General features: G+C 39.7%; 2 protein-coding genes across 3 annotated transcripts in view; one reads left to right on the top strand and one right to left on the bottom strand.

The window, feature by feature from the left end:
• Positions 1 to 228: 228 nt before the first annotated feature.
• On the top strand, positions 229 to 4056 carry LOC103022575 (gamma-crystallin M2). The gene is made up of 3 exons (XM_007252061.3): positions 229 to 328; positions 1998 to 2240; positions 3705 to 4056. Exons 1-3 carry the CDS (start codon positions 320 to 322, stop codon positions 3987 to 3989), a joined length of 537 nt encoding a protein of 178 aa, XP_007252123.1. The 5' UTR covers positions 229 to 319; the 3' UTR covers positions 3990 to 4056.
• Positions 4057 to 8882: 4826 nt separating this feature from the next.
• The window catches only part of mbd2 (methyl-CpG binding domain protein 2), an 80891-nt gene continuing 64115 nt past the window's right edge, over positions 8883 to 25658 (bottom strand). For both annotated transcript variants that reach the window (XM_022668829.2, XM_049463208.1), the window contains one exon: positions 8883 to 9412. Coding sequence is in view for 1 of the 2 variants with exons in the window: in XM_049463208.1 (XP_049319165.1) it covers positions 9403 to 9412 (10 nt within the window). In the remaining variant the exon portion in view is untranslated. The remainder of the gene's footprint in view (positions 9413 to 25658) is intronic.

Raw genomic sequence — 25658 nt, 5'->3', positions numbered from 1 at the left:
GCGTGCATCTGGCATGTATAGGCCACAAAGGAGGGGGGGAGCGGGGGATGGAGGCAGAGAGGGCACAGCTGTATTATCTTGCCTGGGAGATCCATTCTAAAGTCTCCTGGATACGGGATCACATGGAACTGTAAATGAAAAGCATTGCGGCTCGCTGTGGGCCTCCATCGCTATGTTGCTGGGTCAGGGCTTTTCACAATGGGAGGCGCATGTCATTTGATTTGGACCAGGTATAAATGCAAGGGTTAAACCGGAGCAGAGTGTGTCAGTCACCAGTTGGAATCAGCTCCGACCAAGCCAAAAACCACACGTTGCAACCATGGGCAAGGTAAGAACTGTGGGAGTGTCTGGGGCAGCAATATCCTTGGAGATCCTGGTATCTCCAGAATGGTAGCTTCATGGTAGAGGGACAAATAATGATATGAACTTTAATGCAAGTACTTTTGCACCATTTGAACCATTTATATTGAAATCACTGTAATGTATGGATGCAAAGGGGAGTTAAGCACAGTTTGTTTGTTGATTCTCCTGCTCTAAATCAGGGCTTCTTAACCCTGACCCTGGAGTTTCAATGTCCTGCACATTTATTCTGGTTAGTTTAATGACTAAGCACACTAAAGAGCTTAAGCTATGCTATGCTGTCTTTTCATTATTATTTAAATAGGCTGCATCTCCCTAATTTTGACATTTATTGGTTTTTAGAAGGTTGTGCATCTTCCATTGGTTTGTCATGATTCTGGCAAGTTGCATTTCCACATTTCCAGCAAGCTGCATGTGCATATTTGTGTGCACATGCTAAATAATGTCCAAAGTTTAGGATCTTAACTTTAATGCAAGTACTTTTGGACATATGAACTATTTATATTGAACTAATGAGTATTGGCCTTTGCATATGGATGCAAAGGGGAGTCCAGCACAGTTTTTTGTTGATTTCCCTGCTCTATCTAATACAGAGTTTCTCAACCCTGATCCTGGAGTCCCAATGTCCTGCACATTTATTCTGGTTAGTTTCAGTTTCACACTGCAGTTTAGTGACTGAGCACACTAAAGAACTGAAGTTATTCTATGATATGTCTTGTCGTCATCATCACTTAAATAGGCTGCATATCCCTAATTTTGACATTTATTGGTTTTTAGAAGGTTGTGCATCTTCCATTGGTTTGTCATGATTCTGGCAAGTTGCATTTCCACATTTCCAGCAAGCTGCATGTGCATATTTGTGTGCACATGCTAAATAATGTCCAAAGTTCAGGATCTTAACTTTAATGCAAGTACTTTTGGACATTTGAACTATTTAAATTGAACTAATGAGTATTGGCCTTTGCATATGGATGCAAAGGGGAGTTAAGCACAGTTTGTTTGTTGATTTCCCTGCTCTATCTAATACAGAGTTTCTCAACCCTGATCCTGGAGTCCCAATGTCCTGCACATTTATTCTGGTTAGTTTCTGTTTCACACTGCAGTTTAGTGACTGAGCACACTAAAGAACTTAACCTTGCTATGCTATGTCTTGTCATTATTACTTAAGTAGGCTGCATCTATCAAATTTTTGCTTTTTTAGGTTTTTAGAAGGTTGTGCATCTTTTATTCATGTCATCATTCCAGCAAGTTGCATTTCCAGCAAGTTGCATGTGCAAGTTCAGGATCTTAATCTTAATGCAAGTTAAAGTTTTTTTTGTACATTAGTAATGCTTATCTAATGCAATGCATGTCTTTCCATGTGGATACCCACTCTCCTGCACATTTTAGTGCTTTCCCTACTTTAACACGCCCACTTTAACTCAATTATGAGCTAATAATGAGCTGATAATTTGGATATTAATTTGAAAAAAAAACACAGAACAGTGCAAGGCAGGAGACGTCCATGAGCCAGTTTGAGAAATACAGCTCTAACAGACCTGCTGTACTATACTTGCTTGAGACCTGCAAGACCACAAGTGCCCACCGTAGCTTTTCTACAGCAAAAACGTGCTTTTGACCTTCTTGTTCCCCCACAGATCATCTTCTATGAGGAGAGGAACTTCATGGGGCGTTCCTATGAGTGCAGCAGCGACTGCCCCGACATGTCCTCCTACATGAACCGCTGCCACTCTTGCAGGGTGGAGAGCGGCTGCTGGATGGTCTACGACCGCCCCCACTACATGGGCAACCAGTACTTCGTCAGGAGGGGCGACTACAGCGACTACATGAGCATGTGGGGCATGAGCGACTCCATCAGGTCCTGCCGCATGATCCCCATGGTAGGTAATGGGTTGGGCTGTAATACATGCTGGTACTAAACCATAATAATTATTGTGTATTACGCTTAATTGATTAATTACCAGAGTCCACCAGTACCAACGTTCATGTGTTTGTTACATCATATACTGAACATTTAGTCCGGTCACTTTTGGTTTCACCTCGCAGTTTAGCAACTAAGCAAACTAAGGCCCAATCCCATTTCAAGCCTTGGCCCTACTCCTTACCCCTACCCCTCTGTTTTGCACGTGCATGCCAAGGGGTAGGGGTATCCTGATTCTTGTTAGGCTGGAGGGGTAGATTAGGGGAAGGGATATGGCTTGTTACCCCTTCATATGGAGATTTTTCAGATGCACACTTCAAACTTAGGGGTAGAATCACAAATGTAAGTATGTGTAGTTTTAATGTTTTATGGCCAAATTCATCATAACAATCATTAAAAAGATCGCTAGTAGTTTGTCTCAATAGCTAGCTAGTTAGCTAACTTTCATGTTCCACCTTAAATGGTGCAACAGACGACAGGGGCTGCAGCAGCATTTAAGGCGGAACCGAAAAATAAAATAAAATAAAAGCTAATTAAAGTTCATTTCAGTTTCCCTTCACAGAGAAATTAAGAATTGGACAAAAATAATTAATTCTGCACCTTCTCCTCTCCCCCCTTTCTGAAGACATACAATAATATACGCCCTAAAGTTAACTAGTAAACCACCAGCAGCAGCAGTTAGGTTACTGAACTTTAGCGCTCCTGATGTCGTATTGGGTGCTTGAAGGGTTGTCCCAATTCTTAGGGGCAGGATTTCACCCCTTCCTCTTGTAACTCTGTTCTAAGGGGAAGGGATAAACTCGAAAACAAGGGGTAGGGCCAAGGGGTGAAATGGGATTGGGCCTAAAGTCTCCCTGTACTTGACATTGATTGGTTGGTGGGACCAATTACAGTTCAGATTTCCTGATAAATATGGGTTAATCTACAGTCCCAGTAAATACAGGAATCACCAGCATAATCTATTGTGCCCATTCTGCTGCAAACTACTAGTTATTTTTCTTCTTCTATTGTTTAATGGGTGATGATAGCCTGCCTCAATATTTTGTTGTTGTAATTGGTCCAAAGGTCTGAACTATCTAGAAAAGTGCTTTAAAGCTGCAGAAACCAACCTGAAACCTGGTTCAGTTGATCAAATTAGACCAAAGTTACCTTTTTTGATTGGATCTAATTTTGGTCTGTATATATATCTGCTATTATACATATGTTTTAAATCAAATTGACCAACTTTGGTTGGATTTTGTTGAATCATGCACAACCTCAATGCTTTCACGCCCACCCTGATTGGTCGGGATGCTCACAGCGCCCACAGGGATTGGTTAAAAGCGTTCAATTGCAAATTGTATCCTTCTGCCATACCAATAGTCACCAAAATGTGTCGTACCAGAAGCTAACACACTCCATTCTCTCTCCTCCACCATTACAGCACAGGGGCTCCTACAGGCTGAGGATCTACGAGAGGGAGAACTACATGGGCCAGATGATGGATGTGATGGACGACTGTGAGTCCATCATGGAGCGCTACCACTGGTCCAGCGGCTGCCAGTCCTGCCACGTGATGGAGGGCCACTGGCTCATGTACGAGCAGCCCCACTACAGAGGCAGGATGTGGTACTTCAGGCCTGGCGAGTACAGGAGCTTCAGGGAGATGATGAGCATGGGCAGCATGAGGTTCATGAGCATGAGGCGCATCATGGATTCCTGGTATTAAAAACGGAGAAATTAGCTTAATATAAAAATGACCTATTTTTAAATAAAGGATCGCAAAACATAATAAATTGAATATAGTGCTTCTCTTATTCCCATCAAGCAAAGCTATATAAAGATTATAATTTACGTCCAAATATTTGTGGACACTTGAACTGTAGGTTGTACCCATTACTGAAGCAAATAGATAGAATGGGTCTCTCTGCACCAATTGGAAACATGCCAGTATCATAGCCCAAGGATTGCAAGTTCAAATCCTGGATCATTCTGCTTCAGCATCAGCAGCCAGAGTCTGAGAGAGCACAGTTGGCCATGCTCTCTCTCTGGGAGGGCAGATGGTGCTCTCTACCTTGATCACTTTCATTGTGATTCTGGTCAGTACTGGCATCTGTTAGCAAATGTATCAGAGCTGGGAATCTGGCGCTTTCCTCCGAGCATGATGGCTGCATAGTGATGCGTCATGAATGGCAGTTGGAAAATAATAAAAGAGGCGGAGTCTGATTTCACATGTAGGAGAAGACATGCACTTGACCTCAACCACCTAGGGTTGGAAACATTGTAAGCAATTTAGAAGTTTCCTACAAATTACTCAGTATACTAATTATTTAGTATGTACTAATTGCTCAGTATACTAATTATTAAGTACATACTAATGACTCAATATTCAATTATTATCAAAGTTATTACGAAACAACTAATCATCCGACTAAGCATACAATCAACTGCTAAACCGAGCAAGTGTGGAGCCTAATATTTATTTCGTACCTAAAGCTAATTTCTCAGTTCCTACAATTCTTTTAATATATTTAGCAACTACTAAATATTCAGTGCTAATTATTAATTATTCAGTATCAAGCAACTTGGTCCCTAATATCCAATATCTACAAATAATTCAATCAAAAGTTATTATTTAGAAACTACTAATCATATACTACCCCCTAATGTAGAACATAATAATGATTTATTACCTGATATTTATTAAGTTCCTAAGGCTAATTTCTCAGTTCCTACAATTCTTTTAATATTCAGCAACTACTAAATGTTCAGTACTATTTTTTTTATTAATTACCAAGCAACTTGGTCCCTAATATCCAGTATCTACAAATAATTAAATCAGAAGTAATTATTTGGAAACTACTACTAATCAAGTATTTGGTACTTACTAGTGTAAAACCTGATAATTATTTAGTATCTACTATTGTCTCAGTTCCTACTTCCTACTCAGTTCCTAATTAAGCAACAGCTATTAATTAAGTACTGAATATTAAGTACCTACCTATAAGATTTTGGAGTATCTAATAATTATTTAGTAACAAGTTACTACTCAGTATATACTATTTTTTAAATAAGAAACAAATGTCCAGAAACCACTACTCATCCAGTACTAATTACTAATTATTCAGTACCTATTAGTATGTGCCTATGTAGTACCTACCATATTCTTTGCACTATAAAGCACACAGGATTATAAGGCGCACTATAAATAAATGTCTATTTTCTGGTCTATATTTATACACAAGGTGCACTGGATTAAAAGGCACATTTTAAGCAGCACTTGTTAGGCACTGGGTGTCGAGGCCTCTAAAGCTAAGTTAAGTAAACAAAACTGTAAATCTTAAAAAAAACATTTTCAGACAAGTCACATGAGTGCTGGATGTTAATATACACAGATTTTTATCTTAAGAACGGTTTATTTTGGTGAGTAAATTGCTTCCGTTTATTTACAGTAAGCTTAGATTTCCAGAATTCCACTAAGGCTGGAGCATTAGCATTAGCATTAGCAACTAACCGCTAATGCCACCTAACTGCTGCCTGACAGTGCTACACTGAGGAACCCTGAGTGTTCCGGTAAACCAGGGCGATATTAGCTAGTGGTTCTTCCCACATAGCTTGTTTAACAGGTCGTTATACTCACCTCTGAACAGCTGAATGGCTAAAGCTAAGCACGTAAAGCTAATGCCGGTCCAGCAGTGCTAGCCGGGTTAGCAGCAGACTACAGTCCGATAATACTCACCTCTGAACAGCTGAATGGCTAACGTTTAGCGGCTAATGCTAATACTGCTGGAGTGGAGAACTAAACTAAACTGAAACTCATGTATAAGTCTGTACTTCAGCAGAGTGGCTTTACTGCTCCTTAATACCTGACTGGTAGAATTCATACATAAGGCACACTGAGGATTTTAGGGAAAATTACAGTATTTTAAGTGCGCTTTATAGTGCGAAAAATATGGTAATAATTATTTAGTATCTACACTAGATACCAGCAGCTAAATGTTACAATTTTATCACATACACAATGTTATTTCCTCAGTGATTAATAAGAGTAGCAGGACATTCACGATATTGTACTTTGCTAATGTGTTCATTCCCAAGATTTCAAATTGAGAGCCCGTCTCACAAGAGTCAGTCAGGCTGCTAATCAGATATGACATCAGATAACAAGCTGTAATTATGAGTTCCAAAGTAATTTCATGCCGTGCAACTTAGAATCAGTTAGCAAACAAGGATGACAAGGGATTGTGTGAGACGGGAGACGCGACACAATCACTGTCCATTCACTGAAATAGTGATTTTGTATATTTAGACGCTGAATTTTAAGCAGTAAAGCAGATGTTGGCGCTGGGCGTGTGGACGCAGAGCTGGAACAGAAGGAAAATCTGTCATCTCTTTAAGAAGACGTCAACTGGGCTCTGGATATCTGCCCGGCGTTGGGTCCTGCTCGGGTCTATAGAGCGCTGATTAAGTTTTAAAGATGCAGATGTGGTCAAGACTGCGCAGACACATGCGTTTGTACGTTCGGTTCTTCAAAAGCGCTCAGTTGCATCTTTGAAAATTACAATAATAAGCGTGAGGGGGGCTTTCAGTCACCATTTCCTGAGTCCAAGAATTTATGCAAAACACGACCATTATAAGATGCAAATGGATTACATTTTGTAAGCAAGCGTCTGCCAGCGAGAAAGGGGGGGGGGGTGCAGTCGGGGTGGTGGTGGGGGGGTTTGGATGCCATAGACTGATAACAACTTGGCATCAGTGGACCATTAGCGCATGCAAATGACTGCGCCCAGCGGCCCTGCGGAACTCGCCTCGGCCGTAATGAAAAGATCAGAACCGGTCCGTGTTCTTCTCTCAGATTACAGCACCATAAATAACACCGATACACACCGTAACACTGCAGTCCTGCCGGGTGTTCAGAGCAATCTCTTAATTAATAAATCACAGTTTTTACCATTAGCATTTACTGTTAATGAGTCTGATTGTTTCAAGCTGTTCTCGAGACGTCAGTGCTGTACCTGCTGCAGTGGGGAGGGGGCGCCACTGAGCACATTTAGATTGCTGCTAAATAATTTAACTTTTTGATTCCCATCCCTATTTTTAAAAGTACTAGATTAATGCTGCAATTGTTTAGTGTATGCTAATTATCAATAACTACAAATATTATTTTTTAGTCATTAACATAATAATAGTCATTATCCCCTATGAACAAAACATTTTGTAATCATTCATGATTTCATAACCAGTATTTCTTTAGCAGCAATTAATTATTCAATATTTAATTATAATCAGTATTTACTAATTATTTTGGACCTGTTGTGCATCTATTACTCAGAATGTACTACAAAGCACGTAGCAGCAACTAATTAATCAGTACCGATTAATTATACTAATTATTCAATAACCTCTATTTTATACAGCAAATAATCATTTTGTATCTACTAATTATTGCTGAATTACTAATTACTCAGTACTGACCAATTATACTAATTATTCAATAACCTCTAAATATTCAGCAAATAACACTCAAATAATGATATATTTACTATTTTTTTTTACTATTTACTATTATTCCATAATAACTTATTACTCTGTACTGACTAATTATTTAATAACCTTTACATATTCAGCAAATAATAATCAAAATTTTGTATCGACTAATTATTCCAGAATTTCTAATTACTCAGTACTTACTAATTATCCAATAACCCCTAAATATTCAGCAAATAATAATCAATTTGTATCGACTAATTATTCCAGAATTTCTAATTACTCAGTACTTACTAATTATCAAATAACCTGTAAATATTCAGCAAATACTAATTAATCATTTAATATGTACAAATTATTCCCCAAGTACTATTTTTCAGTGCCTACTACTTAACACACTACCAATTATTAAATAAGAAGTAATTATTCAGAAATTACTGATAATTTCATTGCCTACTAGTATACTTACTAATTGCGAATAGCTTAGTATTTACCAAATATGTAGTAGATACTGATTACTTAGATTCCACTAATTATTATTCAACAACTACTAATTATTTAGCATTGACTAATTATACCATACTAATTACTTAATTTTAATAAGCATTACATTTTCAGCAACTATTACTTATTAAATCAGCAGTAATTATTCAGTACCTTATTTGGTATTTACTAATTATTCAAGAAGTATTAAATACTAAGCACTCATAAATTCAGTATGTATTAATCATTCAAGTACTTCTATTTGATACATATAAATAATACAGTCAATGTACTATGTATTAATAATTACTCATTAATGTTATATCTTGAAGTGTAGAAATGTCATATCTACTGTTACCTTATGAATAACCTGACACATTCTTGTCTCTGTTTTGATTATATTGAGATATACCCTGCATTGTGTTTAAGGTAGTTGTAGTAAACCCAGCACTGCTTACAAACCTGCAGATTCAGCACACTGCCCGGTTGTAAGACAGTATATTTATCATGGTTAAAATACACATTAATGATGTGATCTAGCGACAGATTAAGGCTGATACCAGGTCCATCAGGTGCAGTGTGATTAACCCACAGCTATAAAGCACAGCCATAATGACCCACAGCTATAAAGAAAAACCATAACCAGTGCAGATACATGAATATATTCATTTATTTATTCTATACTGAGGCTCAAAATGTACAAGTATTTTTTTATTTCAAGGTATAAAATTATTTTTCTTAAATAAGCAAGTTTTCACTCATAAGTGTGTAAATGCATAATTAATTTGTTACAAACCCTGAAAAGAACAAATCCCTTACAACCATTGACACTGAAAAAAAAACCACGAAAACAGGAAAAAAAAAAAAAAAGAGTTAGCAATACAAATCCAGCAGATTGCACCGACTCGAAGTCCAGAAGTATTGCTCAGTATTTCTCTGTGTAAAACGAACGTTTTAAATCTGTCTCTGACACATAAGAAGCATTGTTCTGATCATATATAGATATGTACTCCAAAATATATACGCTCTAGATCCAAAAATAAAAAAGAAGAGAAAAAGGCCTTGGTTGAAGCTATTTGTAGGAGGGTAGGAAAAGTGTGCGGTCCGGATCTGGAGGCTGGACTGATGACATCATCTCCAGGAGGTCGACAGTGGGGTGTGAATTCCTGAATTCAGTGCATTCTGTGGAGACAAAGGAAATTGCTATGTCACTTTTAGAAATAAAAAACACTAATTAAAGCTGGGGGTAGGGTCGAAAATGTGCATCACTATTTTTTAGGATTCTGAGAACCTTTACATTAGCGTAGAGATACACCAAAATGTCTCTTTTTGGTTGAAATCTGCTAAGTATCTTATATGAAATGAAACCTAAACCTAACAAAAAAAAAAAAAAATTGGCCAAATAGTAAATACCAAACATGTATTTTCAGTTTTTTTTTTTATTTTACTATTTGTATTCACCTTTAAACTAATTAAAAATCCTAAATGCATTTGTTGCAGAAGGGCTAATTACACATTTATCTCAGAAGTGCTATTCCAATTACACATTTACCTCAGCTGTGCTATTTTAGTCATAAATTTACCTCAGCAATACTATTATTTACATAAATTTACCTCAGCAATACTATTATTTACATAAATTTACCTCAGCAATACTATTATTAACATAAATTTACCTCAGCAATACTATTATTTACATAAATTTACCTCAGCAATACTATTATTAACATAAATTTACCTCAGCAATACTATTATTAACATAAATTTACCTCCGCAATACTATTATTAACATACATTTACTGCATAAGTGCTATTTGAGTAATGGATTTACTTTAGTAATGCTTTTCCAGTCATACATTTACTTCAGTGGTGTTATTTAGTCATAAATTTACCTCAGCAGTACTATTGTTAGCATAAATTTACCTCAGCAGTGCTACTTTTTAGTAAACAAACAAATGCTAAGGCTAAGTTAGCTACCTCAGCTAATGCTACTATCCTAGCCCTGTACAGCTTGTATCCTTTATATGGAAAAGAGACAGTGTGTGAAGAGACTGTAAACCAATACCATGGAAGATAGTGATGCTTAAAGCTTTATTTTAACTAAACCTGCCGTTTGTCAGCTCCCTGACAGCTCTGTCCTTTACTCCCTGCATTTTACATCACAAATTAAAATAATATAAAGCATGTTTTAGCCTACTGTTGCTGGAAACAGAGTAGTTCTAAGCGTTTATGATGCGCTCAAATTGAAAATCAATTTTCATAAGTTGAATTCCTATTCATTTTTAAAAGTATACGCAATAAACAGTTTTACACATCCAGAACTACCACTGATCACTGGTCAGTGATTCTGTACTATGATACCACACATGTCAAAAGCAAAAATGAACTTTGCACCCAGTTAAACATCACTAAATTCTTATATCTCCAAAGTAGCAATTCAACTTTGATTGAAAGTCAATGTAAACAATGGGGCATTTGTATTGGCATTATGAAACATTGTTTCATCAAAAACTGAAAACATTTTAGTACATAAAGCTGGATGCAAACATTTATAGCCATATATTGTCCAGTCCCATTTGCTGCAGGCCTGAAATGCAGGAATAGATGTACTGTATATTAATTAATATAAAATTAAATATCTTCAAAGATGTTAAAATAAATGAAAGACCATACTGTCCATACTGTCCCATTCACCTCTGATATAGGGCTACACATTAATATTAATATCCGAAATTCCACCTTAAATCAACACAAACAATAAAGCCATATAAAGCTTACGAAGTGAAATAACAACCAACACAGACGAAATGTGCTTCAGCCTCACAGCTCCAGTCAAAACTCAAGGCACCAAACATGTCTCAGATAAAGGACTACACCTGGGGATCAGGGGAAATGGTGTAAATTTGATATTTGGCTGAACCGCTGCTTTACGGATGGAAGGTGTTTAAAAATAGCACATGACCTTTAAAGTGAGGTCAGTCCGCCCAAGGGTTTGAGGCGAGGTGTATTGTTGAGGAAAGGCCTTTTTCACACCGGAGCACAAACAGGAGTTCTTAAAGCCCCTGCAGGATCAGCAGAATCAATAACAGGTTTGCAGCCGGCTCAGTGGAACATGAAACAAGAGCAGGGGACGAGCATCCTTAGAGGAAGTGCAAATGTGTGCATGTGTGTGTGAGAGAGAGTGTGTGTGTATGAGTGTGTGTGTATCGCTGAAGGGCACAGGCTCTCCCAAACACCCTATAAAGGGCTAGTGTGTATATATACACCTGTTGATACACAATTGTAAAACAGACTCTCCAACATGTACCTCGTATCCTCAGACACAAAGAACAGCTTCCAAAACAACTTACACTCTTAAAAAGAAAAGCACTATGAGTTGTACTATAGAAAAACTGATTTTGTTTGCATGTAGAACCAATTTTGTAAAATATATATATATGCTTGTAAAGAACCTTTACATTAACGTAGAGATGCACCAAAAAAACTTGTTTGGTTGAGACCTAAACCAAACAAAAGGAAACAACTGGCCACATGCTCATTACCAAAAATGGATTGTCAGTTTTTTGTTAATTTTACCAAAAATTTTAGTTCATCATTAAATTAATTAAAGAGCCTAATTCCAAAAATCTTACCTCAGTAGTGCTATTCCAATTACACTGTTACCTCAGTAGTGCTATTCTAGTCATTAATTAAGTTGGCTTGTCAAAGCCAACTTACAGTTCTTCTTATTCTTCTTATTATTATTAAGTTGGCTTGGAAAAGCCAACTTATTGTTCTTCGAAATCGTATTATTATTATTATTATTATTATTAATAATAATAATAATAATAATAATAACAAACTTTCCCCATAGGAATGAATGGGCGGAATGTTGGCCATCTCACACACACCAGCCGATCCTGCACACGGCCCCCCTCTCTGCCCTGCTCCTCAGTACTGTATCTGTATGGAGAAGAGACTGCTGAACACAACCCACACCAGAACCAATACAACACTACACACACACCACACCACACACACGCACACACCACACATACACCACACACACTTCAAACCACACATACCCCACACCACACACACACCCCACACCACACACACACACTAACTACACACACACTTCAAACCACACATACCCCACACCACACACACACACTTCAAACCACACATACCCCACACCACACACACACCCCACACCACACACACTCTACACACCACACACAGTCCACACCTCACACTACAAACACTCCACACCACACCCTACACACATTCCACACCACACATACCCCACACCAAACACACTCCATCCCACACACCATACACACTCCACACCACACAAACCCCACACAACACACACTTCAAACCACACATACCCCACACCACACACAATCCACACCACACACACTTTAAACCACACACACTCCACAGCTCACATAGCCCACACCACACACTCCACCCCACACACACTTCACACCCCACACCACACACACTTTAAACCACACAAACTCCACAGCTCACATAGCCCACACCACACACACTCCACCCCACACATACCACACACAATTCACACCCCACACCACACACTCCACACCACACACACTTTAAACCACACACACACTCGATAGCTCATATACCCCACACCACACACACTTCACACCACACATACCCCACACACTCCATACCATACACACATTCCACAGCTCACATACCCCACACCATACACACTCCACCCCACACATACCACACACACTTCACACCCCACACCACACATACCCCACACTCTCCATACCACGCATACACTCCACAGCTCACATACCCCACACCATACACACTCCACCCCACACACTTCACACCACACATATCCCACACCACACACACTCCACACCTGACAAAAACCTCACACTCCACCACACATACACCACACAACACACAGGCCACACCCCACACACAGTCCACACTCCACACACACACCACACACATTCAACACCCCACACCACACCCCACACAGTCTAGACACCACAACCCACACACACCACACCCCACATTACACACACTCTACACACCACACCACACACACCCCACACACAGTCCAAACGACACCCCGCACCACACACCCCCCACACCACACACAGTCCACACCCCAGACCACACACAGTCCACACCCCACACACACCTCACTCCACCAAACATACACCACACCACACACTCCTTACACCACACATACCCCACACCACACACTCCACACCACACACCCTCCACACCACACACCCTCCACACCACACACATTGCACACCCCACACACAGTCCACACTTCACACCCCACACACAGTCCACACTCCACACCTCACACAGTCCACACCACACACTCTACACTCACTCCACACCACACCAACTCCACACACCACACACACTCCACACCCCACACTCAAGACACCACACCCCACACAGTTCACACACCACAACCCACACACCCCACACACACTCCACACCACACCACGCACACTACACTCCACACCACACTCACAGTCCACATCCCACACACTCCACATCCCACCCCCCCACACACTCCACACCACACACACTCCACAGCCCACACCGCAACCAGTTAGCAACCACCTGGAAAACGTTAGCAACTGCCTGGCAACCACTTAGCAACCATGTGGAATATGGTAGCAACTGCCTAGCAACCACTTAGCAACCACTTTAGAAATGATAGCAACTGCCTAGCAACAACTTAGCAACCATGTGGAATATGTTAGCAACTGCCTAGCAACCACTTAGCAACCACTTTAGAAATGATAGCAACTGCCTAGCAACCACTTAGCAACCATGTGGAATATGTTAGCGACTGCCTAGCAACCACTTAGCAACCACTTTGGAAATGATAGCAACTGCCTAGCAACCACTTAGCAACCATGTGGAATATGTTAGCAACTGCATAGCAACCACTTTAGAAATGATAGCAACTGCCTAGCAACCACTTAGTAACCACTTAGCAACCATGTGGAATATGTTAGCAACTGCCTAGCAACCACTTAGTAACCACTTAGCAACCATGTGGAATATGTTAGCAACTGCCTAGCAACCACTTAGCAACCACTTTAGGAATGATAGCAACTGCCTAGCAACCACTTAGCAACCATGTGAAATATGTTAACAACTACATAGCAACCACTTAGCAACCACTTAGCAACCATGTGGAATATGTTAGCAACTGCCTAGCAACCACTTAGCAACCACTTAGCAACCATGTGTAATATGTTAGCAACTGCCTAGCAACCACTTAGGAAATGATAGCAACTGCCTAGCAACCACTTAGCAACCATGTGGAATATGTTAGCAACTGCATAGCAACCACTTAGCAACCACTTTAGAAATGATTGCACCAGCCTAGCAACCACTTAGCAACCATGTGGAATAGGTTAGCAACTGCCTAGCAACCACTTAGCAACCATGTGGAATATGTTAGCAACTGCCTAGCAACCACTTAGCAACCATGTGGAATATGTTAGCTACTGCCTAGCAACCACTTAGGAACCATGTGGAATATGTTAGCAACTCCCTAGCAACCACTTAGCAACCATGTGGAATATGTTAGCAACTGCCTAGCAACCACTTAGCAACCTTGTGGAATATGTTATTATCTGCCTAGCAACCACTTAGCAACCACTTTAGAAATTATTGCAACAGCCTAGCAACCACTTAGCAACACCTTAGCAACCACCTTGAAAACGTTAGCAACTGCCTAGCAACCACTTAGCAACCATGTGGACACACCACACACACTGCGCACACCACATACACTCCACACACCACACACACACTCCACACCCCACACACTCCAAAGCCCACACCACACACACACTCCAGACCCCATACACACTACACGCCCCACACCACACACACACACCACACTCCAAACCACACACCCCCCACCCTTTACACACTCCACACCCCATGCACTCCACACACACACCACACTCTACACACCACACCAGACACACTCCACACCACACATACTCCACACACCACACCACACTCTCTACACACCACACCACAAACACTCCACAACAGACACACTCCACACCTGATACACACAACTCACCCCACAGTCCACCACACATACTCCACACCACATTCCAAACACTCCACACCACAAACACTCCACAACCCACTCCACACCCCACACACTCCACACCACACACACACTACACAACTTAGTAACTATTTGACAAGCCAACTTAAAGTTCGTTCACGAACTTTGCCTTTTCTAGTTTACTTTATTAGGGCTTTTCCAGTCACACATTTACCTTAGTGGTGGTATTTAGTCATACATTTACCTCAGTAGTGCTATTCTAATCATGAATTTCCCTCACTTGTGCTATTGTAGTCATAAATTCCCCTCAGCAAAACTATTTTTAACATTGATTTACCTCAATGGTGCTAGTAATGAATTTACTGTAGTAGTGCTTTTCCAGGCACAAATTTACCTCAGCGGTGCTATTTTAGTCATAAATGTACTTCAGCAGTACTATAATTATCATACATTTACCTCAGTAGTGCTACTTACATGTGAGTCAAATTTTACTCATTCTTTTGGTAAACAAACAAACAAATGCTAAGGCTAAGTATCATTTTGCTGGAATGTAGGCAGTGGGTAAAGAGGTAGTAAACTGATACAGAGGATCATAAGCGATGCTTAAAGCTTTATTTTAACTAAACCTGCAGTTTGTCAGCTCCCTGACAGCTCTGTCCTTCACTTCCTGCATTAAATACAGCAGAAGTCACTGTCAGATAAGTATTCATTGTTCGTTATAAATGATTCAGTCGTTTTATTTTTACTACACAAAACATTTATTTACTTTCTTTTTTTAAAATATCATTCAAATATTTGCGTCATCCCAGCCAAAAATGGTTCTTCTATGGAAGCACTGCTGTTTATATAAGTGCAGGTGAAGGCTTTCCACCTGACTGACTCCTCCAGTATGGACGTTAGTGGTATAGTTTTCCGGCAATTTTCTCTAATAAGGGAAAATGAATGTGTTTTACGAGCAACTGTACTCCATCAGTCATGAAAGTGCTTTTGATTAAGGGTTCTAAAGCATGAATCATCTTGCGCAATTGCAGTGAAAATTAAGCAACGCTTGACTCTGCGATCCTGCCCAAGTCACATGCACCAGCCTTTTAAACAATTTTTGGTATGCCAATAGCCCGTTCTGAAAATAAAGCGAGGAAAAAAGGCCTATAATCAATCTAAGATTGCCACATGCATAATTTGCATCTCCATTAACAGATGCTTTTTACTGAGTCTGAGATTTGGGGGAAAACGGGTAATTAACACTAACTGCCCTACAACTTAAGAACTTGCCTGCAGCGCAAGCATTAATTATACATACTTAGCGGCAATGAGCAGCGGCGAAAGATAAAGCCGGAAAAACAGATTACTTAATGAATCAAATATTAATAAATGCTTTTCAATGGCTTTTCTTCTGACGGGGTCACAGAAAAGCATGGGCTGAAGAAGGGGGAAGACAGTTAGCTCGAGATAGAAGAGCTTGCTTTTAAAGATAGTATTATATGACTTTTTTAAATACTGAAAAACATACTAAAATCTTGAATATTACCCAATTATCAATCCAAACATTTATTTATTTTTCTTTAGTTTCTTAAAAAAAAAAGCTTTTCTCTCCAATTTAACTATGCTGATTATGCCCCATCACTATGCCCCATCACTGCCTCTTTTCTTTTTTTTTTGCTGCAGATTTAGCATTGCTGAGTAGCATCACAGCACGGTCAAAGGAAAGCGCAGCGATTCGGTTCTGATACATCAGCTCACAGACGCCTTGTGCTGATCGACATCACCTTTGGAGTGATGTGAGAAGAAAGTGCCATCTACCCACCCAGAGAGAGAGCAAGGTAAATTGTACTCTCTCAGATTCTGGCTGCTGATGGCAAGCAGCATGACCGAGATTCAAACCAGCAATCTCTTGATCATAGCGGCAGCGCTTATTCTGACATTTTAACTAAAACTAGAAACATATTAGTTCATCAATCCATACATTAATAAATGAATCCATCTACAAATCAATCCATTAATCTCTTTACAAATCAATCTGTCCATCAATCAATCCATCATGGATGAACCAAATAATTAATACACTCATTCTATCTATCCATTCGTCCATTAATAAATTAATCAATCCTTGAATAAATCAATTCACCCATCATCCATCTTCACCAAAGTGCTTTCCTTATACAGGCCTATTATAGGCAGTAGAGTCAGGTGTTGGCTCCCTGCAGGTCTTTCAGAAGCTGTTTGCAATTGTCTTCATGCTGATTTTAGCATCTCCATCTCTTGTGGAGTGAATAAGTGAGAGTGAGTCACAAAGAATGAGTGTAGAACAAAAGAAACAAGTATAAAAGCAGTTTAAAACTATTCAAACACACTCTGAACAGTGTGCAGTTGCCAGATAGATTTGTTACAGGATTCAATCAGATTCATTCGTATGTGTCTCGTACACCACATCCAGATCTTACTACTGACATATACACAATACTTCTGTCATTTTAGGATAAAACTATGTCACTGATAAATTCATAATATAGTAGCACAATAATGCAATTATTAATCCAATAAAAGTTTAATTTACTAGTCTAATGCGCTGCCACTATGAGCGGGGGGTCGCAGGTTCGAACCCCCGCTCATGCAGCTTTGCCATCAAGCCTTCGGCACTCAGAGGGAGCAAAATTGGCCCTGCTCCCTCCGGGTGGGTAGATGGCGCTCTCTCCCCACATCAATTTTAGGGTGATGTCTGCAGCACAGGGCGTCTGTGAGCTGATGTATCGGAACCGAGTCACTGCGCTTTCCTCCGAGCGTTAGCGCTGTGATGCTGCTCGGCAATGCTGCATCAGCAGCAGCTCGAAAAGAAGCGGTGGCTGACTTCACATGTATCGGAGGAAGCACCTGTTATTCTTCACCCTCCTGGTGTGTTAGGTCATTGCTAGTGATAGGGGGAGTCATAATAAATGGGTGGGGTAATTGGCTGTGCTAAATTGGGGAGAAAATGGGAAAAAATTAGAAATAAAATTATAAAAAAAAAGTTAAAGTTTGGGATACATTTTTGGGCAATTTTATTTTGACTTTGGGAAATTGGTATTTTTAGCCTTGTGTAATACTTTTTCACGTGTCTCAGTATGCTTGGTCTTTATGGACATGCTGGTACTGATGCTCTGGCCATAGCAAGACTGGCTAAACCATTTACTCTTATGTAATCAAGGACAATATTAAGGTTAACAAAAATGATTAAAGTTCAATGTCCATTTATCGAATGATTTGTTGATACTGAAATTTCTTTCATTCTTTCATCTTTTATTAAATGTGCAATTTCCCACCAACAATGCTGAGTGACCCTTCTGTCCCTGTCCCTGTTCTGGTTCTTGGTAAATTGATAGAAATGCCACGGCCGCGCTTGCTTTGTTACGGCTGCTACAGGCCCGGCGAGGACAGACAGTGAGATGCAGCAGGATCTAAAGCTAAGCTCAAACCTGCACTGTCAACAACCCCAGACAGGAAACCTGAAAAGAGCCGGATGACTGGGATAGAGAGCATTTTGAAAGGAGATTAGGGATGAAGGCCAATAGGCTGTAAATGGATTTTTCTATCATGCCTTTAGGAGAAGCACCAGCACTGTTGGTTCACACTGTAAGACTGAAGTGCACTGCAAACATTATAATGTATATATTATAATATAATGTAATATCACTGCTGTCAGATCAAATCCTTATGCATCTTTTTTGCTATTTTTCACTTTAAGTAGGGACAGTAGCCACATGCTCATTCTTTGTTGTTTTTTTTTCATAGTCAACTTTATTAAACCAAGCAAAACCCAAACAACCAACATCTAACAACAACCATCAACCATCTACTTATACCCTGGTAATCACTAATCAAGCCATCAAAGAATATTAACCATGCATGATATGGACAAAAATACTGGAACACCTGCTTATTCATTGTTTCTTCTGAAATCAAGGGGAAATAAAAAAAAAAGTAACTGACTGTTACTGTCCATATAAGGATTTCCACTTTAAATACTTTAAACTTTAAATGCTGTGAGGGTTTGATTCTATTCAGTGACAGATGTGTCACACAGTTCCACTGCTCAACGCTATGACAGACAGACAGGAAGTGGATGCTTTAGTATGTGTGAAGAAGAGAAAGATGAAGGAGAGAGAGAGAAAAAGAGCAGACAAAAAAAGAGAGGGACAGAGAGAGAGGGGGGGTAGAGTAAATGTGTTAAAGAGAAAGAGAGGGACAGAGAGAAAAGAGGGAAAAGAGAGAAAGGAGGGAGTGTAAGAAAGAAAGAGAGAGAGACAGAGAGAGGGGGTATTTGTTAAAGAAAGCAAAAGAGGGAGAAAGAGTGGGAGGAGAAAAAAAGAGAGAGGGAGAAAGAGTATGTGTAGAAGAGAGAGAGAGAGAGGGAGGTGAGAGAGGGGTGGAAGAAAGAGTATGAAAGAGATGCAGAGAAAGGGGTATGTGCTAAAGAGAGAGAGAGAGAGAGAGAGAGAAAGGGGGAGGAAAAAGATGGGAAGGAGTATGTGTAAAAGAGCTAGAGAGAGAGAGAGAGAGAGAGAGAGAGGTGAAAGAGGTGAGTGAGAGTATGTTTAAGAGAGAGAGAGAGACAGCAAGAGAGGAGGTATGTGTTAAAGAAAGCAAAAGAGGCAAAGGTTGAGGGAGAAGAGAGATGGGAGAAAGAGAGTATGTGTAAAAAAGAGAGGGAGAGAGGGATGGTGGGAGGTGAGCGAGGGGAGGAGAAAGAGTATGTTTAAGAGAGAGAGATAGGCAGAGAGAAGGGGTGGGTATGTGTTAAAGAAAGAAAGAGAGGAGGAAGAGAAATGGGGAAGAGGGTATGTTTGAGAGAGTGAAAGAGAGAGAGTGAGAGAGGATATGTTTAAAAAAGCAAGAGAGGCAAAGGGGAAAGGGAGGAGAGAGATGTGAGGAAGAGAGTATGTGTAAAAGAGAGAGGGAGAGAGAGAGATGTGAGGAAGGGAGTGTGTGTAAAAGAGAGAGAGAGAGAGAGAGAGAAGGAGGGAGGGAGGTGAGAGAGGGATGTAGGGAGGTGAGAGAGGGGAGGAGAAAGAGTATGTGTAGAAGAGAGAGAGGGGTAGAGAGAGGGAGGGAAAAGAGTATGTTTAAGAGAGAGAAAGAGAAGGGGTGGGTATGTGTTAAAGAAAGAAAGAGAGGAGGAAGAGGAATGGGAAAGAGGGTATGAGAGAGAGAGAGAGAGAGAGAGAGAGAGAGAGAGAGAGGGAGAGAGAGAGAGAGGATATGTTTTAAAAAAGCAAGAGATGCAAAGAGGAGAGGCAGGAGAGAGATGTGAGGGAGCGAGTATGTGTAAAAGACAGGCAGAGAGATATGGGAGGAAGGGAGTGTGTGTAAAAGAGAGAGGGAGTGAGAGATGGGAAGAAGAGAGTGAGAGATGGGGAGAAGTGAGTATGTTTTAAAATGAGAGGGAAAGAGAGATGGGAGGAAGGAAGTATGTTTAAAAGAGAGAGAGAGAGAGAGAGAGAGAGAGAGGGAGGTGAGAGAGTGGAAGGAGAGAGAGACAGAAAGAGTGAGGTAGAGAGGAAGGAATGAGATGGAGAGAGCATGTAAAAAGAGAAAAAATAATGTAAAGGACACGGAGAGAAAAAGAGAGTGAAAGCATGAACAAGAAAGCATGTTCATGTGAAGGAGAGAGAGAACATGCACAAGTAAGAGAGTGAGAGAATGTGTAGAGCAGAGTGAATATGAGAAAAGCAGAAAAAAAGAGAGAGAGCGTAATGGAGGGAGCATTATTTTGTGCTCCAGTCGATTGGTCTTGTTTTCTTGGGCTATTATGATGTCAGATTGTTAATGCGTCTTTAATACGTTGTGATGCATTAACACACACATCATTACAATTATTAAGCTGATTGTTCTCTATTAAACACCGCCTGAGGGCTGGACAATGTCCCCCGCAGTGTGTGCACACAAATACACACTCTTACACATTCTCTCTCTCTCTCAGACACACAATGCCACACACACTGGTTGTGTCTGATTTATTTTTTTCTCACTTGGAACAGTATTAAAATAATACTGAATCATTTACAGCAGCTGTGTAATGAGGCGTTAGCTGAGACAGTGCACTGTGGTGCCAATTAAGCAATAAAGTATATTCATACCCCTGTGACTTATTATAAATAAGCTTTATAAATGTAATTTTACTGTGTTTTGTTCTTCTGTTTAACCTGGAAAAAAAGCATCACGGGTGGTTTCACACCTACTGTACCTTATTTGGTCTGGACCTTCAGACTTATTAGTTTTGTCAAACCAAAATAGCAGGAGTAAAAGGTGCTACTAAACAAGGCCTGGACCTATGAACCAATATTTTGCCCAACCAAGAGTGTTAATCTCATTTTTGGATAGACTTTTGCAACAATTACAGGAAGTTTAGGTACTCTATGTCATCGATTAAATATTAATAGAAGAAGAAAAAGAACCTGTTTTGTACCAAAATCTGAGCTGTTGTGTGCATTCAGGCATGTCAGGTATGAGCAGTATGAGTACAATATATTAGGATGGTGATTCTATATCTACTGTAATTGTAGATTAACCCTTATATATCCAAAAAAAAAGAAAGAAAAAAGGTTCCTACAGTTCTAAACTTGATCAAGCTTTGTGTATCTCTTGATCCTAGTCTACAAACTAGCTTTGGACATTTGAAGAAACATCGAAGCACTGTTGTAAGTCGCTCTGGATAAGGGCGTCTGCTAAATACCATAAATGTAAATGTAAATGTAAATATTTATTTACTGAAATAAAAGGAATCTAAGGGTAATTGGCACAAATCGGCACAACACCTAGAAAGGTAACTTACCAAAAAAAAACAAAAAAACATATCCTTCTACATTCCAACCGATGTATAAGAATATCAATTATACCACAGTTATATAGTTCCGAACCGGCAATGTGATTGGCTGAGAGGCGTTCTATGAGTACCGTTATCAGCCGGTAATGCACTGTTCCCAAAGCTCTTTATGTATTACTCCGCCTCATACAGCTAACCTAGCAACAATGCAGCGCTTACAAGCCAAACAGCACAGCTACAAACAGAGCAGCAATGGAACTATTATTTTAACGTAACAGATCGAATTTTCTCATCCTCTTTAACTCAAAATCTTTCAACAAACAGCGATAATGGACTGTAGTCGTGCCTCATGCTACGACTGCAGCACAGCAGTGCCAATATTACAGGTTATAGCGCTCCCTCTCATGTATTATTGCCTAAGTATAGGGAGACTCCACTAATGTAGGTTCTCAGTATTTAACACATTTTTTGTAGTACACTTAAAAGTTGCAGTGTGAAACCAAAACTAACCATACTAAATGTATACTATATAATGTAACAAGAACACAAACCTCGGTTCAGATTTGGTCTGGATTTTTTGGTGTAGAAACAAAAATATCCAAAACAAGAACACATTTAGCATTTTTGTGCATTTGTTGGTGTTTATTTATTTATATTCTTGCGTGAGAGGGCAAGCAGTACTGCCTTCACGGTACCAGACCAGCTAGAGCCAACAATAAAATCCAGAAAGCGAAAGCGAGAGAGAAAAAAAACTCATTCAGGGGTAATTGCAGCCCGGCCTTTTGTCTATTGTACATGAGGATAATCAAATCTATCCCCATTTATGCATATTAGAGTGATTGCGGGCCGGGGGGAGAGTGAAGCGCCGGACATGTGGAAGACAGAGATAGGCAGGCGCTCCAACTCCCTCCGCCGCCGCAGCTCCGCACCTCTGGCTGTCCTGACCTATACCGAGCGCGCACGTAATCCAGCCCCACACCACGGCTCTCCGCTGTGATTAGCTCCGGCGCCAGATTAGAAACGCAAGGTGGGCAATTACAGCCCTCGCTGCTATCTTTCCAATTCGGCAGCCAATTTCCCCCCTCTTTTTTTTTTTTAAAACCCGCCTGATTGTTGGAAAAAGGTGGTTCATTACTGCAGATGGGTATTTCGCAGAACAGTCGTGCTGTTTCTGAAGGACTGTGCCATGTTTTGCCCTGCAGAGGGTTTGAACAGGAAGAAAAAAAGACTGTGCACACAACAGCAGTACCGCAATACATATAATATATAGACAAAAGTATTGGGGCACCTGTTAAGTCAATGTTCCTTACGAGAGAAAGGATTTCTACCAGAATTTAGTGCACTGCTGTGAGCATTAGCTTGCATTCCACAGGAACATTATTGTTACGTTAATGAGGTCAGGATGTTGGAGAATCACCAACCAAACTCGACCTCACCTCCCAAACTCATTCCAAACAAAAATAACTAAATGGAGCCTCAACCAATCATAACAGAGAACACAACTCAATGCTGGGGGCCTTTATAGCCCATGTAAGAGAAATTGAAACTATTAACCCCATTTAAAACAATTTATTTCATTGAAAACATTGTTTTGTAAGATGAATATTTTTTACTGTGCTCAAACAACATGACATTTTTAGATACTTCCCTCTAGTCAAAGTCAAAGTCAAAGTCAAAGTGGTTTTTATTGTCATTTCAGCTATATACAGAGTACACAGTGAAACGAAACAACGTTCCTCCAGGGACCATGGTGCACATAAACACAGTGTAGACAGAACAATAGTGCAACAGTACAAAAGTGCAGACAGACAATACAACACAATACAGACAAAGAATAATAAATAACAAGAGAAATTGAAACTATTAGCTTCCTATTAACTTGCAGCTTCCTGCATTATTCCTGCAGCTTCCTAATTATTCCTTCCTCTTTTCAAAAAACAGGACTCCCTAGAATTTAGAAAATTACCTCAACCTTTTGGTCATGTTTTGCATGGTTAAGCAGTAATATGGAGCTTATTACATCATGCATGAATTATTCTAGAATGGTCTGTCTCTCCCAGAAAGATGGTTGTAAGGGAGGTGAGAGCCAGAGAATGTTCTCATCTTTCAATCCTCTGTATTTATCTTGTAAACTGTATATTCCAACACTTTATGTAAGTCTTTATATTTTTCAATACGTGTATTTTCTATCACAAATGTCTGGGTGGCTCGATTAATGTAGTTTTCATCACAACTGTAATTTCAATATTTACAAACTCTAATTAAAAGTTGTGTTTGTGCATTTGTACATCTGTATCAGCAATGGGTGCAACTTACAGTAAAGTAGTTAAGTGCATTTTATTTTTATTTTTTTTTTAGAAGAATGTCCACAAACATTTAGACATAGGGTGTACTTAAAGCCCCTTATCAAGGTCAATCCCCTATCCCCTATCAACTGGTGGTTAGTATTCTCCTCCAAGCATGTTGAGCTGCCTGATGCTTTAGCATAAGTCAAAGTTCAAAAAGATAATGTTTGTTGGTTTATTTGTCTTAAAGCAAGTACAGGTGAGACTTCTCCATGCCACTGTTGCCAACATTATGTGATCAGGGAGTAAAAGTGGATGTCAAATTGAAATTTTAGAAATAGGGCTTTACTATTATAGCAATTGTCAGTTGTACAAAAACCATAAACCAAATCTTCAGTGGCTCAGCCTTAAAACTTATAGGATTGAAAGAATTTGCTATTAAAATCTGTGTGCCAGAAAACTCCTTCAGAGGTGTTGTAGGGTCATGCTCCTCTAGGAATTAGCTGTTTTTTTTTCTGCACACAAAGGACCATGATATATATTTGTAATGTATGTAATATTTGGTTGACTATTCAAATAACAGCTTTGTTATAGCACTAGAATCGTTAGTCACAGTCCTAGTGCTATATTTTGCTTTTCTGAGGAACTGGATATAAGCATTATTTGAATGGTTTACCTTTATCCATTAGTTTGCCTTGGGCAGGTAATGTATTTTTACTACAGGGCATCAGAAAAATGCATGATCAATTCGCAAAGGATACAAAAAAAATTGCCATAAATTACTGGGATGGGAGTGGCTACTCAATTTATGCACTCCTATCAAGTCAAAAACACATGATGGACTTATAACCCATTTATGTACATGACACATATGTACACTAGGCCATAGGCTATGTTTTACAATCACTTATCTAAAACTGTCAGAAGCATCACAGCTTTTTGTGTCATTTGCCAGGCAAAACAAAACTAAATGCCTCATGTCGCATCATGTCTTCAGAAAGGCCATGAAAACTCCTTATCAATAGTGTATGACAAAATATTTATAGATTTTTCTATTTGTATGTGCTTAATATAACCTGAGACCATTTTTGTGGCTTTTCTTTATCACAGAAAATTATGAATTTGCAGTCCAGGAAAAATAACTGGCACTAGGTGGACTAGGATGGGATTAAAATCACTGAGGATGTTCGGTAATGCATACTTTACTCCACCGCTCCAGCTTTAAATACTCCTGATTCTAAAGAGCTATAGAAA

This window comes from Astyanax mexicanus, chromosome 1 (genome assembly GCF_023375975.1).
Source record: "Astyanax mexicanus isolate ESR-SI-001 chromosome 1, AstMex3_surface, whole genome shotgun sequence".
In the NCBI taxonomy this organism is placed as follows: domain Eukaryota; kingdom Metazoa; phylum Chordata; class Actinopteri; order Characiformes; family Acestrorhamphidae; genus Astyanax; species Astyanax mexicanus.
The sequence above is the reverse complement of the archived record's forward strand: the minus strand, read 5'-3'. Positions and strand labels throughout refer to the sequence as shown.